Source organism: Sceloporus occidentalis, unplaced genomic scaffold (assembly GCF_023333645.1).
Source record: "Sceloporus occidentalis isolate IW3139 unplaced genomic scaffold, rSceOcc1.0.p SCAF_9, whole genome shotgun sequence".
Taxonomy (NCBI): Eukaryota; Metazoa; Chordata; class Lepidosauria; order Squamata; family Phrynosomatidae; genus Sceloporus; species Sceloporus occidentalis.
Window position 1 is genome coordinate 8,854,254 of NW_028316989.1, and position 16,557 is coordinate 8,870,810.

The window sequence follows — 16,557 nt, forward strand, 5'->3', positions numbered from 1 at the left end:
CTTTTAATTTTATTTATATACATGAAATGAGAGAAATATGATAAAAGCACAGAAATGTTGGACTCAAATTTGTTTAATGTTTTTAAAGATACAGTTGAAACCAGAGACATTTCTGCTTGGATTGATGATTGATCAAATTGAGAAGATGTGTGGAAAGACTGCAGTAATATATGTTCAAAGATGGAAGGGCACTGATATTCCAACACAAGATTGTCTGACTAAGGTCCCAAACACACTGAAGAAATAAACTAGTTTGCAATTACTTTAGCTGCCCTGGCTCAATGCTAGGGAATCCTGGGGATTGTAGTTGGTTGTGGCATCAGAGCTCTCTGACAAAGAAGGATAACTTTGCCTCACAAAACTACAGTTACCAGAATTTTCTAGCATTGAGCCAGGGCAGTTAAAGCAGTCTCAAACTGGTTTATTTCTGCAGTGTGTTTCGGACCTAAGGTGATTGAACTTGCTGAAATGGACAAATTGATAGTGTTGACCAAAGAGAAATCTTTGAATAATTTTATGAAAGATTGAGAACTGTTTATTACATGCTTGCAGTTTCATTGGGGATATGAATCAGCTTTAGCTTTTATAAAATAAACAGAGTTCATGTATCATAGAAGCATAAATATATTATCATATATAAGGAGGTAGAGAAATAGTGGTACTGTATATATGTGTCAGGGGAATCAGTAGTATATGTACAGTATGTGGTGTTTCAGCTTTGCCCCAGTTGCATTTGAAACCCCCAAAAGCAAATACACACGGAAGCCGGAGAATTTAGTTGGGTTTTTTGTTTTGTTTCAGTGACTGAGTGAAAAAATAAATTTTAGGGAAAGAATGAATTTGAAATCTTTCCCAACCTAAAGCATGATATGTCATATTGCTGTCATTTTAGAAAGAATAAATAATTGATCATGCATATTTTATGTTTGCTTCTGAGAAGCATGATTTGATGAGATAATTATGGGCAGCGACTAAAAACATGTATTCACTTTTGTCTATTTGTAACCCACACTTGATTAAGAATCAATATTGTTGTACTAAAATAAAGAAAAATCAAATAAATACCACAATTAAGCATGACACAGTGTTAAACATAAATCAGCCATTTGCAAGAATTGATCGCAACAGGTAGCTGTTTAGAAATGCTTAGGCAAAAAGATGAGTCCCATCCTGGTACACTGCTATGAAGAAGGTCCCATTTTGTGTCATTATCCAAGATTATTATGCAAGTTTTTGTACTTATATGGAAGCCGCCTGTCTGTTGAGGAGAAAGTAATGAAGTAAAGCAAATCTAAAGTACAGTTATGTTCAGATCTATATAGCACAGTCCAAAAAACGCAGTGTGGTGATAACTAATGCACAGAATACATTACGTGAACTTTCAAAGCTTACAGGTTTCTTCACCAGGAATGGATGATGAATTTCAGTAACAGAGCTGATTCCATCTTGAGATGTTGGAGCTGAATTTCAGATGGTGGTGGAGAGAAGTTTGATGCAGGCAAAGACCACACACTATTGCTGGCCATGAGGCGCTTTGGAAACAAAAGCAAGGCAATGCAGTAAACCTTTTCTTCCTTTGCAATTTAGCCTGTATCTGTCCTTTTGAGGCTACAGGCCACTTTCTAGATGGAATACAGTGGATCTCTTGGGAAACCTCTGTACTGACGCATGTGGAGACAAATTTAGGTGCTTTTAATGGTAAAAATCCCTAGAATGCATATTGGTATAGCATTTGGAAGTCATATAGTTTATTCCCTCCCCTCACTCCTCAATTTAGGTCCCAGCTTCTACACAGTAGAAGATCAGTTTGTAAGATCCCATTGTAGGAAAAAGTTAAAATAGTTAATTGAATTATATCAAATGAGATGAAAAATGGGGGTGGGGGGAGTTTGCAAGCATAAGGCTTGTTTGCATAATGGCAAGGAACACTAAGCCATCTTGTGCCGCAGATGGGATGGTGTGTTGTTTGAAATAATGACAGCAGAAGCCTAACTTTTCCACAAAGGTTGCACTGGCAACTTTTGCTTTTGAAAGTCCACTGAACATTATTAGTGGTTTCAACTATCGAGGCAAAGTGGCACTGTCTTGCAAGTATTTTAAATCTATTTTGAATTTTGAGAGGGAAAATATGCAAAAGGCTTTTTAAATGAATTTAAAATTAATCAAAATATTTTAATTCAGGTTCCAGGGTCAACTATAAACCTGTGTATAAACTATGATAGATGAAGGCACATTGGCATAACACAGATCTGAGGATTCCTGTACTTGCAAGATCAAGGAAAGTTATCAGTTTGGCTGCACTTAAAACAGGCCGTAGGGACAGGCAGGCTGAGAAAGGGACCCAGAAGACAGGTTTAAAAGGCTAGGAAGCACAGTACTAAGATGTGTGAAAAGGGGATGCTGAGTAGGCAATTATATGGAAAATATGAACCTGAGAAAGGATAGATTGAACAAGGCAATGCAAGGGAAAGAGTGGAGATTAAAAGATTATAAGAAGGGACTTTGGAAATCCTCAATGTAGTCAGGACCTGGACAGTCTATATGTCGTTGTAAAGGAAAATTGAAGGATTAGAGCAGCTAGCTACCAAAGAAGAGCCATTGTGGAACAGCACTTTGGATGTCAGACTAGATCCAGGGAGACGTAGATGCAAGTTCCTGGTTAGCACTGACGTCTTTCCAAAATTTTGCTTTGCATTGCTTTGCTTTCCAAAATTTGCTGTTGAGTTTCATAAATTTCTTCTTCCTATTTGTAATTCATTGCGTCACATTTTTATATAGTTCTTCTGTGTACTGCTTCCATATTTTTTAAATTTTCATAGTAGTTGTGTATTATGCTCTTTTTAGCATAAAATGGTAAATTCCCCTTGATTTATTGAATTTTGTGGAAAGGCCTCTCTTTCTTTCTCATTTGCTGTCTGTGGTTGCCTTGCCACTTTATTATTATTATTATTATTATTATTATTTATTCAATTTATATCCCAATTTTTCCAAAAGCTGGGACTCAGGGTGACTTACAGTGAAACAAAAATAAATGCAGTTAAAATGCATGATGTGTTACAAAGCATGAAGGGTTTAGAACACAATTGAAAATACCACCAAGAGAAGAAAATAGAGCACCAATCTACCTAAAAGCTCATTTTGTGGCAAGTAAATTTGGTTGCAGAAGGTCCACCTTCTGAGGATTATTAAAAAGGTCCTACTGGTAGAAAGACAATGGGGCCAGGATGGCAGGAGCCAGATTAGCCTCTGGGAACAGCTAGTGAAAACCCCTTTCAGATTTCCTACATATCTAGTTTCACATTCAATAGTTGTGATGCATCATCATCCTTCCAGAAACAAATAATTTAAGTGATGCAAATGTGTGAACTTGCCTCCTCATTTTCACCTTCCTCTTGCAACATATGGAATTCGTAATTGTTTGCTTTCTCCCCAGCAGTCTCCCAAAGAGTGACTTTCTCTTCCTGCTAGACCACTTTTTACAAAATAATTTTCTCTGCCACGGAACAGATTCTCGCATCTCTAGGGGCACATGGGCCAGGCAGCCCCATCAAGCAGGAGTGGCAGTTAAATGTGTCACCCATTTTAGCCTTGCTCCCTCCCACTCTTGTGTGCTTCAGATGAGACTTGCAGGAGTTCAGCACAAGCTTCTTTGGGAGATTGTTGAAATGTGTAAAACAGCTCTCTTTGTTTGTGCAAACCACTTTCATTCACTGGTGTGCATGGGCCCATGTCATCTTAGTTTTTCTGTCAATTAAAACAAAAGATTGGTTGTACCAGACTGCCACAAAGGTCCCTGTAGTCCAGCATGCTGGCCAGACAAATGGCTTTGGTAGTAGGTCCATATTGTGGAAACAAAGGTCCCTCCCCCATCATTGGACACTCAAAGATATACTTCTGATCAGCCAGGAGGTTGTTTTGCTGCCACGGCTGCCAGTGTGATATTTCTCAGTTATCCAGTAATTTCCGTGCTCCTTTTTGGTAACCACTACAGTCTGTGGCTTTGACTTTTGCGGATTTGATTATTTGCAGTTTTGAGTAATATGTTCTCTCCAGGAATCTCTAGGTCCTCCAGCACAGCTCTGCCAGAAGTTGACCATAGAGTTGCACTGGAGCACATAGAAGTCCCTAGAGAAAACACTTCTATAGATATTGGTAGGTCCTCCAGCCTGGTTCTGTGATCAATGTCTGGTAGATGTTGACCATAGAGTTGGACTGGAGGACCTGGAGAGGTGTGGTTTTTCCACATTCTCCAGCAAATGTGGAGGGACCACTGTATATTTTACAGTAGTGACTTCCACATGTTATTTATTTATTGAAATATGTATAACCTACTCTGTATCAAAGATCTCAGGGCAGCTTACAAAACGCATTTAAAATGATGAAATAATTAAATAAATAAAAATGTTAACTGCAATAATACATTAAAAACAAATATAAAAGACATACTTTTAAAAAAGGTATGTACACTGTATTTGGGATGAGTTAATGAAGCCCAAAGGCTTTGATGAGCAGCCAAGTTAACTTGTCACCTAAATGACAGGAGGGTTGGTGCAGACAATGTACAATTGGGGTGCCATGGCTGAGAAGGTCCTCTCCCATGTTCCAACACAGTATATTGATTTCACTGGTAGGAGATACAGGAAAGCCTCTCCAGCAGATCTTAATCCTTGGATAGGCACTTAGGGGGAGAAGTGTTCCCTCAACTATTAAGGTTGCAAACTGTTCAGGACTTTAATTGTCATTATACGCACCTTGAATTCAGAATGGAAATGTGTCAGCAGCCAGTGCAAATCTTTTAAGACTGACATGATATGCTGGTACATCAGTCAGCAGTTGAGCTGCTGCATTTTGCACTAGCTGCAACTTCTGAGTCTTTTTTAAGGGCAAACCCATGTAGAGTGCATTACTGTAGTCTAACCAGGAGGTTAACAGTGCATGGACTGGTTATTCATAAGTACTTTATTTTGTTTCTTTATATCTGTGTTAAAATTTCCTTCTTGCCATTCCTCAACAGAGCTCAAGATGGCTCTCCTTTTCCTCACTTTTTCTACAACAGGTCTGTGAGGTAGATCAGAGATAGTATGTCCCCAGGTGAATTTAACAGTTTTGTCAGGATCTGGAACTGGATCTCCCAAGTCCTCGTCCTAGCAACACCACACAAGATCTGTACATTTTTTAATACTATGTTTCCAATCAATTTTATTGCACGACTTCCTCAGTAGTATTATTTCTTTCCACACTTTTCATTACTTGACAAATGTAAGTGCGGAACTAAATCACCTCAGATGTCTTCATAGAGAAACTGCTGTGATCTGCACATGACCGGAGCTGCTTTTTTGGGACCTTTTCCTGCTCTGTGATACCCCTTATTAGGTGAGCCAAGTATGAGAAGGATTATTTTACTGACTGGAGCAAGGAGCCAGTTGGCTGTCTCCATTTGTGGTTCAATAATAGTTGAAATGCTTGGCTTCTTGCCATCAGCACTTATGGCTATATATTAGCTATGCAAATTAATCAGGTTCTTACATATCTAGGTTAACAGAACTAGGCATGATGTCACAGAGAGCCAATCATGCTCCTGGAACTGTGTCTCAAGTGCATGATCATTCCCTGAATTTGTAGTGCTCAAGAGCCATGCTGCTGATTGCATTTTGCACAAAATGCAGTGAGATTTCTATGTTGGTGTTCAGGGTTTGACTTGGCAATTGGGTTTGGAGGCTTCTCTTTCCAGTATCAGGCATCCTCCATACATCCCCAGTCAGCCTTTCTTTTTCAGCCTGCTCCAAAACTGCCCAGAGACTTGATTTGCACAACCTTCATTAATGTGCTTTGTTCTGCAATACTTACAATTGCATATATGTATGTGGAATACTCCTTGCAAAGTTGCTTAGGATATTTTTTTTATTGACCTAAGATACCATATCTATTTAGAAATATTATGTGGTTTTATACATAAGGATGTGCTAACCTAATAAATTGCTGGCTTGTGCATATGGAAATAATCCATATACAACCATATAAAGTATTTTGGTATCATATATAGTATTGTAGTTTTAGGCATAACAAGTACATAGTGACCTTGCCATTGTTTAATAAGCTTTTCATATGGTATGTTAACTATTGCATTGCCTACAAATGAAATGCTGAGGGAGTTCTTGCAAGAGATTCTGTATGCTTTATTTTCTTGGTGTGGGGATTTTGGTGCTTAAACTGAGGCATAAGAAAAACCTGTTCTTTGGCAAAGATAACATGATAGATAGGATGCATATCCGTATCACTCTAGAGATTCTACAATTTGTTGCTTATCCTGATCTATCAATTGCCCTCTGTTAGCCATAAAGATCAAATGAGCCATCAGTACAGCTAAAGCTCAGATGTCAAAATTACCCCAAATCTGTGCCATCAAGGCTCTAGTACTGTGCAGTAAAATCAAAGCTTGAAAACATTATTTTGTGGATTCTGGGAGTTTTAGTTCAAAAAGCAATTTTTCCAAACTGATTAAACTGAATAATGAATGTGCTTCCTTCTAAAAGAAATGACATATAAGGACAGCAAGTGATCCATTTGATTGAAAGTCTTATCTAGCCTGGCACCCTTCAGATGTGTTGGGCTCTGGTCATATCAGCCTGCAAGTTGGCAAGGATGGTGGAAGTCATACCATCCAACACTTCTGGAGGTTGTTGAACTGGGAAAGACTGCTTTAAGTGCTCCTATGGAGACAGCTATGTCTCCCAGAAAATCACTCTCTGTCTGGTAGCTGTTCATTGTTTAGCCCGTATCCCATTGTTTAGAATCCCATTGTTTAGCCCTGTGCTAACAGTGCTTCTGTCTTGTTCACAGATTAATCTCACCAAGGTAGGTGAATACTGGTGGAGTGCCATCTTGGAAGGAGAAGAGCAGATTGACATTGATAAAATTAATAAGGAACGTTCAATGGCTACAGTAGATGAAGAAGAGCATGCAGTGCTGGATAGGCTGTCTTTTGACTACCACCAGAAGCTGCAAGGCAAGCCACAAAGCCATGAGATGGTACGTTTACTGGTGTAGCCCTATGTTTAACCTAGTTTGTCTTTCAGGTCTTTTACTGTTCACACACGCACACACACACACCAAATCAAATAATAGCAGTCTAATATTATTTTATGACTTGTTGAATATGAGGAACACCTTGGTTGTATCTTTCCTCAAGGGTCCCATGTCCTTGATTATTTGAGGCATTTCTTAGTTTCATTCTAGACTGCTTAGGGAGCAAATGTGGGATGAATAGATATACTCCTAACTGGAACAATAGATAAACTTCCAATTACTGTGTTCATGATGCATGTTCTGGAGATATCTATGACCCAACTCTAGGGGAGTTTTATTAATGGCAAACAGAGTAAAAAAACAAAAACCCTGAGTCAGACATGGATTCCCTGGTACTATTTAAATGACGGGGAGGAGAACCTGTGCCCTCAAAATGTGTGATTGGCATTCACATCTCATCTGCATCTGCCAATCTGGCCAAGTGAAAAGTGAAAGAAGTAGTAGATTAACAGCATCTTGAGGGCAACAGATTCCCCATCCCTTGATATCCAATAGTCTGAGTGTGGCTTCCTTTTTTCCAAGTTTTTCTTTAAATAAAATTTTCTTCCAAATAACTAGATTTACAAAGATAGTTTTCAGCAACAATGACAACAACAGTAATGTATGTACACTCATTTGCAAGGCTGATTGGTCTCCCAGTTTTTGAACTCAAAGTGGCATGTAGATGCCTAACATTTAAAGTATAACCTTGCTGAGAGTTGCCAGATGCAGTTATGCCTCTGCTGTATTGTAGCACTAGCCAGATAGCGTTTATTGCTGTCACCTTGAAATCCAGGACTGTTATCAATTTTATTCCACTTGTAGCTCTTTGTTGTGAACTGTATGAAACATGTCCAGTTCCATGCATATCTAACCCCACATTTTCAAACCTTGATAATGTCATTAGTAGGGGATATGAGAATTCTGCAGTGTACCTAATGTCACTTGTCAGAGCTGGATGCAGGGCAAACCAGCTGCTCGCAACACTTGTATTCACATTTTCAAATATAAAAAGACATTCTGTTGCACAGATTTGAAGATTTATAATCTGTTTTGCTTGAACTTGAAAAGAATGTTACAAAAATTTTAAACCTCACAAATGTAAATTTAAACATCCAGAAACAAGTGTACAATAAAACAGCATTATATTAATATTAGGATAAATAAATCCAGCCAAACATGACTTTCACATTTGAAATGTAAATGCTTGCTTGAAAGGAAACAGCTTAATAATTCTGTTAATAGCAAAGCTTCTAGATCTGATGAATCTTAAACAGATATTCCTTAAAGCCTGGTTGGAAAAAAGAACAAGGAAAAAAATAGAAAAGAAAAATGTTTTGTTAATGATTAAGGACAATCTGTCTTTTGAAGGAGCGGGCATGCACAGCGAAAATTCAGTGATCTCCAGAAGTTTAGGATGTCTGTAAAGGAAACAGGTTCTTCCTCACCACACTTAAATGTGTTTTCTTGCATAAATGGTTGTGAAATCCAGGTCACTGTTGCAACCCGATCTGAGATTGCAGTTAGGCTACAGAGAGATTCAATGACTTCACCATCCTTATTATTTGAGTGATGAAGGATTTAACATCTGAAGATGGGTCTAGGGCACTGAATGCGAATAGAGGAGATTTTGTCTGAAGGACCAAGTCTGAATCTGACCTGGATTCCAAAGTGCCAGAAGAATGCATTAGAAGGCTGTGGTAACTTTACTGGAACAGTGGGCTCCCCCACTGGAGACAACAATTGCCAATTGTTGAGTCACCTTAGCGGCCTGCTTGGATGCTTCCTGTCCAGATAGTGATCTGGACAGTATAGGTTCTAATGGTGTTGTCAAAGGCCTCTCCTAAGGCACGTCCCATGTGCTGAACAGCCTGCTCAGCAATGGTAGAAGTTTGTTCTTGATATATGTGCCACGTATCTGTAGGTCATGTATTAGTGGCATCTAGCCTCATTCCCATAATGGTAAGCAGAGTCTTGCCAATAGCAACTGTTGCAAGCCATAGAGTTGTTGTATCTGGAGTAGTAGGATTAAGATGATATTGAATTGGAGCACCCAGTGCCATGGTACCTATGATACCAGTGGGGCCGGTGGCCTCAATGTCAAGAGCATCTAGATCTACGGTGCCCACTGGAACAGGACCTGGAGATTGAGTAGGTATCTGAATCTGAACATGATCTTGATGCCAATCTGGAACAGAATCAATGAGAAGACAACCAACACGGCTATTCATCTTCCAGGGGAAAAAAACACACACTGTGCTGTTACAATACCATGTAATGAATGGAAGCTTCAGATGAGTGTGCTTCACACAGTCTTCCGAAAGTGGGGTTGGCCTCTGATGGACTTGTTTGCATCACCACAGAAAAGTAATGCAATATCATCTGCTCAAGTGGCCTGGCAAAGAAGGGCTGTCTCAGAAATGCCTTCCGGTTCAACTGGACTAGACCCATTGTATATGCCTTTCTGCCTTTCCCTCTTGTTACTAGGCTCTCCAGGCTCTTGTCTGTTGACTTTCCACAGGGGCAGAGTTAGACACCCAGATCTGCAGACCATCATGCTGATAGCTTGGAGAGCCTTTCTTTGTCCTCATTGCCTGATTTGGTGAAGGCTATCATTGCTGCAGCACAGGAGCCTTCCACTTGGTATTCATACACCTGTACATGAATTAAAATGAGCTATTCGGTGAACTCTTTATTTTTATCCTGGCATACCAGAATTTACTTATAGCCACAGAATTAAGAGGAAAAAGGAGAAGCCAAAGAAAAAGTAAACAGTAACTATTTTAAGTCAGTTTTTAAAGTACACAGAAGACGAATTGTTCCTGCTTATGTCCCTGTTTCTATTTGAAGAAACACACACTTACAGTAGGTCAGAGAAGCTCTGCTATGCTGGAGAGTTTAGTATGCAAAGAATCCTCACTTCTACCTTTGCTTTTAAAAATTATGGTACTGTAATGAAAAAATGTCTGTATTTGGATTTCATTATAAAGCATGGTTTAGTTTATTACGATGGATATGAGCCTAGCCTCTCCTTGGGCTATTGTGTTCACCTCTCCTTCACCTTTCTTCCTAAAGGCATGCTTAGATGAAGTAGTTTAGAAGCATTTGCTTCAATTTTTGATTCAATGCAGATTTGCCATGTTGTCTGAACCATGCAAATTGACTTAATGTAAAAAGTGGTTTGTCTGAAACAAGCTATCTTCAAATTGTGGTGTACAAAGCTATTTCAACAAACAATAGTTATGATTAACCACTGTTTTTAGGTTTTGACAGCACAATAAACCAGGCATGGGGAAAGTGCTGCTTTCCAGACATTGTTGGGTTGCCTCTCATAGTGAAGAGTGAGAAACACACCTGGACACCTGGAGGGCTGACTTTCACTAAACGGGGAAGCAAAAGTAGAGGAGAGGGGAGCATAGGACCCAGATGCCAGGCTTATTCCTGTTATGGTAAACTACAGTTTATGGTTGTAGTTCTCAACCTTTCTACTGCTGTGGCCCTTTAATACAGTTCCTCATGTTGTGGTGAACCCCAACCATAAAATTATTTTTGTTGCTACTTCATAACTGTAATTTTGCTACTGTTTTCTGATGGTCTTGGGAAACCCCTGTGAAAAGGTTCATTCGACCTCCAAAGGGGTCATGACCCACAGGTTGAGTACTGCTGGCTTATGGTGACATCCAAATGCAGCCAGTCTGGTTCTTTACTCCATTGAATATTTGGGCTATATTTGGCTGCAGTCATTTAGCAGCATTTTGTTGTGGTTGTTTAGTTGGCATGATAGTTTTAGGATTAATCCATCTTGTGGGTCTCTTTACACCACAGACCCTTACCTGACTGTATTGTACTTTCAGAAAGTCCACGAGATGCTTAAGAAGGGCTGGGATGCCGAAGGGTCCCCCTTCCGAGGCCAGAGGTTTGATCCCTCCATGTTCAACATCTCTCCTGGAGCCGTGCACTTTTGATGATGGCTGTGAAAATGGGAGAATCACCTCCACGCTTGGGAGCCAAGGATGAAACCAGTGCCACTCTTGGGCTCCTCTTCCTCCTCCTCGTCCTTAACATCAAGGAGCCCTTTGGTCCCTGCATTGTTATATGGGCTTGTTTTGTAAAGTGAGAGACTTTTTCAAATGGCCAGAGTGTTGAGTTTGTTTTTTTCTGGAGGGAGGCTGAGAAAGGGAACCGAAATGTGAGTGGGGGGTGGGTCCATCCTTTCTTCCAGCACCAGCTTGATGTGTTTGATATGTATGTGGGGGAAGCCTGGCAAAAGCAGCTTTACGTACTGTGTCGCCTAGGCAACCAGTGGCTGCTGGTAGTGTTTCCTCTTCTTTCGTGTTAATGGATTCGCTTGCTGCTGCAGAGAGGTAGGTTGAAGGCAGTTTTCTCCCCCACATGCACACTTCAAGTTCCAGAAACATGCAGTTGGGTGAAATGATGGCAGCTTCATTCTCTTGTTCATTATTTGAAGATGCCTCTTCTCCCACCCATCCCCACCCCTGCTTTAGGAAACCCACTCCACTAATGGCATTGGACAGCTCCACCTTCTTTAAACACTGAGAATCTGCAATCAGTGTCATTTCAGCAGCATCTAAATTGTTAGGTTTGGTTCTTGAGGCTCTGGCAGTGGGAGATAAATGTTGCAGGCTCAGATGAATCCTGGAACAACGAAGGCACCGAAAGAGAAGGTGACACTTGTAATAGCTATATATATTTGCAGTGCTCTGTAAAGGCAGAGGTATAGGATTTTTTAACCGTGGAAAGCACGAGTTCTTTATCCAGATTTCAGTTGCTGGATGACTTACAAAACTGCAATTCTTTACCTGCCCCCATGGATTCTATCCAGCTGCACTTACCACAAGGCTTTTGAGGTTTCACATCCTTTTCTCTCTCTCCCTATCATGTGTGAAATGTGTGGCTATGTTTCCAGTTTATCAGACTTTTAAAAATAAAAAATAGCAAGTGGAGGGAAATCAGGATTATGTTTAGAAATGAGGACATGCTGTGGTCTTTACAAAACTCCCCTTCCCATAACCTGCAGTTTAGCTCAGGAGAAAAGAGACCATTCATGCCAATTACCATTTTCATAGTGGTGCCCTTCCCTTCTTGCATGTCACAGGCTGATTGCTCTCCCCATGTGGGACTTTAAAAAGAGAAAACAAAAAAAAGACAGCAGGTAAGTGAAAGGCATTCACACATTTCACTTGTGATGTTTAAATGCATGCAGTAAATTTAGACGTCAGGCAGCCAACTGGTGGCAGTGATTGAGTTGAAGAAGCCAGCATGGATCATCTTCTGGTATAGAGGCCTTTTATTTGAGTCCCCTGATCTGTCATTGATAAGGAGTGGGGTTGATGTTCAACCCTGCCTACTTCCAGATGGATCTTGTGTGTTTCCCAAAAGGAAGGAAGCTCTAATCTTGCTCATTGTGTAATTATTCAAATGAATTGCTACCATGCCAAAACATCACCAGAGAGTGGCTTTATCACTTCAGATGGTTGTCTTTTTCTGTCTCTTGGTGTGCCGTTTGATTTGAATTATTTCTTCTCATTGTAATGTGAGCTGACAACCTAATGCAGGTCTGAGAAGAAATACCTTTAAGACTGCCAAGAGCAGTGGAGTTATCAATGTTCTCCCTTACTGCTGTGGCAAGGAAGATTATTCTAGGGCAGGAAGGGGCAACATGTGTTCCTCTAGGTGTTGGACTGAAGCCCTCATCTACCATTATCATTAGGTATGGAATCATTATACAGGCTAGGACTCATAGGAGTTGCAGCCTCACAGCATCTGGAGAGCCACACTAGTCGACCGCTAGCCTTGGAAAGTATACCTATCCCTGCTCTGGCATGTCCATCAGTATAAAATATTTAAAAGAGATTTGATTGTGACCAACAAATAAGGAAAATGGCTGTGGCAGATTTAATACATATAGGTTGAGTCTTATCTGAAATATTTGGGACTGGAAGTGTTTTGCATTTCAGATCTTTTTTGGAGTTTGGAATATTTGCATATGTATAATGGTATCTCTTGGAGATGATACCCAAGTCAAAACATGAAATTCATGTATATTTCATATATAGGGAGCCCCCACTTATCCTATGAAACAAAATTTGTGTACACTGAACTATTTTCAGTATTTGAATGACAAGACATCAGAAATGTTTTTTGGGAAAGTTTAAAGAAACTTGCAAAATGATGTGTTAAGTGCATTGAACTTCAGGGTGAATATGTGGAATAGCAAATAAGTTTCATGGCTGTAGGTTATTCCCTTCTTAGGTTGAAAACTTTGCAGCATGCCTTCATAAGTAATGGAACACTGATGTTGCCTATGCTTCATTTAGATTGTGGAGCGGAAACTTCCCAGGAGGTGAATGCCCTAGCACCAGGGTTCAAGATGACCATTCAGAAGAGACCACATGTTGTGGCGTGCAAGTAACAACCGTCACCTTGGCAGGGAGTAGCCATGCAGTTATGTGCTTTCTCACACTTTCCATGCCCATGGGTAGCAGCTGCACTGCTACAAAAGCAGTCACTGAAATGGGAAAATGTTCAGCTGTGATGTGAAGGGTGGGGCAGGAATTTCAGCCACCCTAACCCCCAACACACAAGGAGGGTGTTGCACTTCTTTGGAAGAGGGCTTGTCCATCCTTCTGAAGAGGGTGGCATCAGTTGCCATTGCAAACAGATTTTGCATTCATCCTACAGGGAAGGGCCAGCAACTTGTGAGCACTGGCTCTTGGAAGTGGGGAGTGTAATTTTACTATCTAGTGCTTTTGTAGCCCCCCTCCCACTTTAGGTACAAAAATAAGTAGAGAGAGAAGCATCTAACGTTATTTCCAGTCACTGCCAAGATAGTGTTGATTTCTCATCGGTTCCATGTCATGATGCTTTGTCGTCTGAATAGGTTGTTTCATGTTTGCTGTAGCCCACGTCCAGAACATCATGTTTTGGACTGATCAGCTTCCTCTTTACAACTGACCCTAAATGAAGCACACGCAGCAGCAGTGGTTCATTATTCTGATGTGTGAGGAGGAGAGGAAAAGCAGCTAATAGTTATCCTCAAAAGAAGGCAAGCAGGGGGCAAAGAGGTTGAGCTACTGATCAGCATGTCTCCTTTTAAAATAATAATTTATTATTTCTCAACCAGCTAAAAATCAACTAGGCAAGGCCTTTAAGGTTTGTGTAAAGTACTGTGGGTGGTTCTCTAGCAGCTCACTTGCTGTGAAGAGCTTAGTGAGACTTGGCAAGACTTTAGCCCTCCTTTGGCTCTGTAATGCATTTGTATCTCATCCCCTCAGTTTTCAGTTGTTGAAAGTGGCCCTAAATCTTAGGAGTATGTTTGTGGGTGTCCAGTCGCAACTGCCTGGGTTTTAGCATCTCTAAGAATGGAGCTCCCATGGCCTCAGAGATGTTGAGAAATCTTTATGTAGGATGATCCACATGGAAGGTTTTCTGCAGGACACATACCCACCCTCACTCTTAGAAATTTAAAGAGCCTACCAGTAGGTCTATCTGGTCCCACTATTTTTCTTTCGGTTAGGCTGAAAACAGGACAGGGCAAATACATTGTATCACATTTGCAGTCTTATACAGCAGCTTTAGGTTGCGTTGGATCCTAGAAGAAAATGTCTGACTCTTTTCCCAGAATACCAAAGTGGAGAACTGCAGTGACAATTGTTACTGGATTTTTATATTAATGGTACTTGGGTAAAACTGGCATGTTGCCTTTTCTCAAATTTAAGTTCAAAGAGTTGATCATTCTTATCATTTTCTTTAAAACAACAAAACTAAAGATGAGATCTGCCCACTTAGAACCAGCAGCCAAAATCAACCCACAAAAGTAGGTGCATGTGGAGAAATGCAGCTGCTTCCAGCCTTGTATTGATGCAAAGCTGTAGAATGCATATCCTTTTGTCTGGAGAGGATGATCCCTAGGACATGTGCCTTCTGCTGCCCCTGCCTACCTTGTATCACTTTTCAGTTCAGAAAATTTGCAGCACTGCCCTTAAGCCAAGCAAAATATGCCAGGACAAATCTGCTATATTTGTGACTCCAAAGCCAAACACTGCCCTCCAGTTCTATGTGGTGGCCAATTAAGGACTTGATAAACCTAAATCTAGGTTGTGGGTGGATGGGATGTGAGCTTGTCAAATACTCGATAGGCCTACAGTATATGCTTGAGTGAGCCATGAATTGTATAGGCTTGGACTAAGATTACTCAATGTTTACATCTCAGTTCATCTTCCCCTTTGTGAAACGAATGCTCTCTTCAGCTGTTACTAATGCCACTCTTGTCTGCAACTACAAACTACAGATTGTGTATGGAGCAGGGCAGGACCAAGGTTGTCAGAGTGAGCTAAGGGCAATGCTGTAGAACTAGCATCAGTCCTCATTGTGGCACATTTTCTATACCTGCTTGCAATAATAAAAAGGTTTTAAAAATAATAATAAATGGTTTAAAAGGAGTGTGTGTGTGTGTGTGTGGTGCAGAGCAACCTATAATTTGGGACAGTTTCCAGCTGTATGCTGATTTAGTTAGTCTTCTTGCTGTAGCTCTCCAAGAAAAATTAGCATTCAGCCTTTTACTATGGGCCCAGCATTCATTCGGTTTGTGGAGGTTGTCAAGTTCAAAGGGGTCTGTTGAACAGAGTGCCTCTGAATGTTCAAAGATAAAACAAGTTGGTTGAATTCATCTGTCTGTATCTCTCTTACTCTCGCACACCAATTTTGCTTTGTGACAAGAGATCCCACCTGGGAGGCTTGAATATAAAAGCTGCCTTGATGCTGCATCAAATGTTTGCTTTGTCAACACTGTATATTGTCTACACTGACTGGCAGTAGCTTTCCACAGGCTCATGCAGAAGTTTTTCTCATCATGTACTGCCCTATGCTTTTCAAATGTAGGTACCGGGGACTGAACCTGGAACCTTCTACAAGCAAAGCATATGCTCTGCTGCTGAGTTGTGGGAGAAGTGACTGTTCCTACAAATTGTTGTCAGACTGGAGGAGCACATTGTTCTCTCCATTCAGTCCTACTGAAGAAATGAGCAATACTTTTTGAATTGACTTTGGGGCACACACTTATCTTTTTAGAAGTTGTGCTCTTCCTGCTAATCCTTGGAAATCTCACTGTGCCCTTTGCATTCCTTTTTCCGAACAGAGACGCACATATTTTCTGGGTGGAGAGAGTGTATTTATGTATCTATATACATATGGAAATGATCTCTTACTAATATCTAAGCAGCTGACATATATACTATATACAAAGTTTACTGAGGCAAAGCTTCCATTTCAAGCCATGTTCACAATGATAGCTTGCTTCATTTGTTGAACTGGTAATGGAAGGTTTAATAGCAATGGTCGTGGGTCATGGCCAAAGGCTTTGTGTCACCTCTTCTGTGAACATCATCTAAATGTTGATAAATGGTCCCCACAGCTAAGTGCATCTCTTAACTCGTTTCTGTTTTGTTTGTGGCATAACTTGGGAGAAGCCAG

General features: G+C 40.4%; 1 protein-coding gene across 1 annotated transcript in view; it reads left to right on the plus strand.

The window, feature by feature from the left end:
* The window catches only part of NUDCD3 (NudC domain containing 3), a 50,344-nt gene extending 34,594 nt beyond the window's left edge, over window positions 1–15,750 (plus strand). Inside the window, exons 5-6 of the mRNA XM_089537577.1 lie at window positions 6,841–7,029; window positions 10,920–15,750. Coding sequence (XP_089393703.1) covers window positions 6,841–7,029; window positions 10,920–11,030 — 300 coding nt within the window. The 3' untranslated portion in view covers window positions 11,031–15,750. The remainder of the gene's footprint in view (window positions 1–6,840; window positions 7,030–10,919) is intronic.
* The last annotated feature ends 807 nt before the right edge of the window (window positions 15,751–16,557 follow it).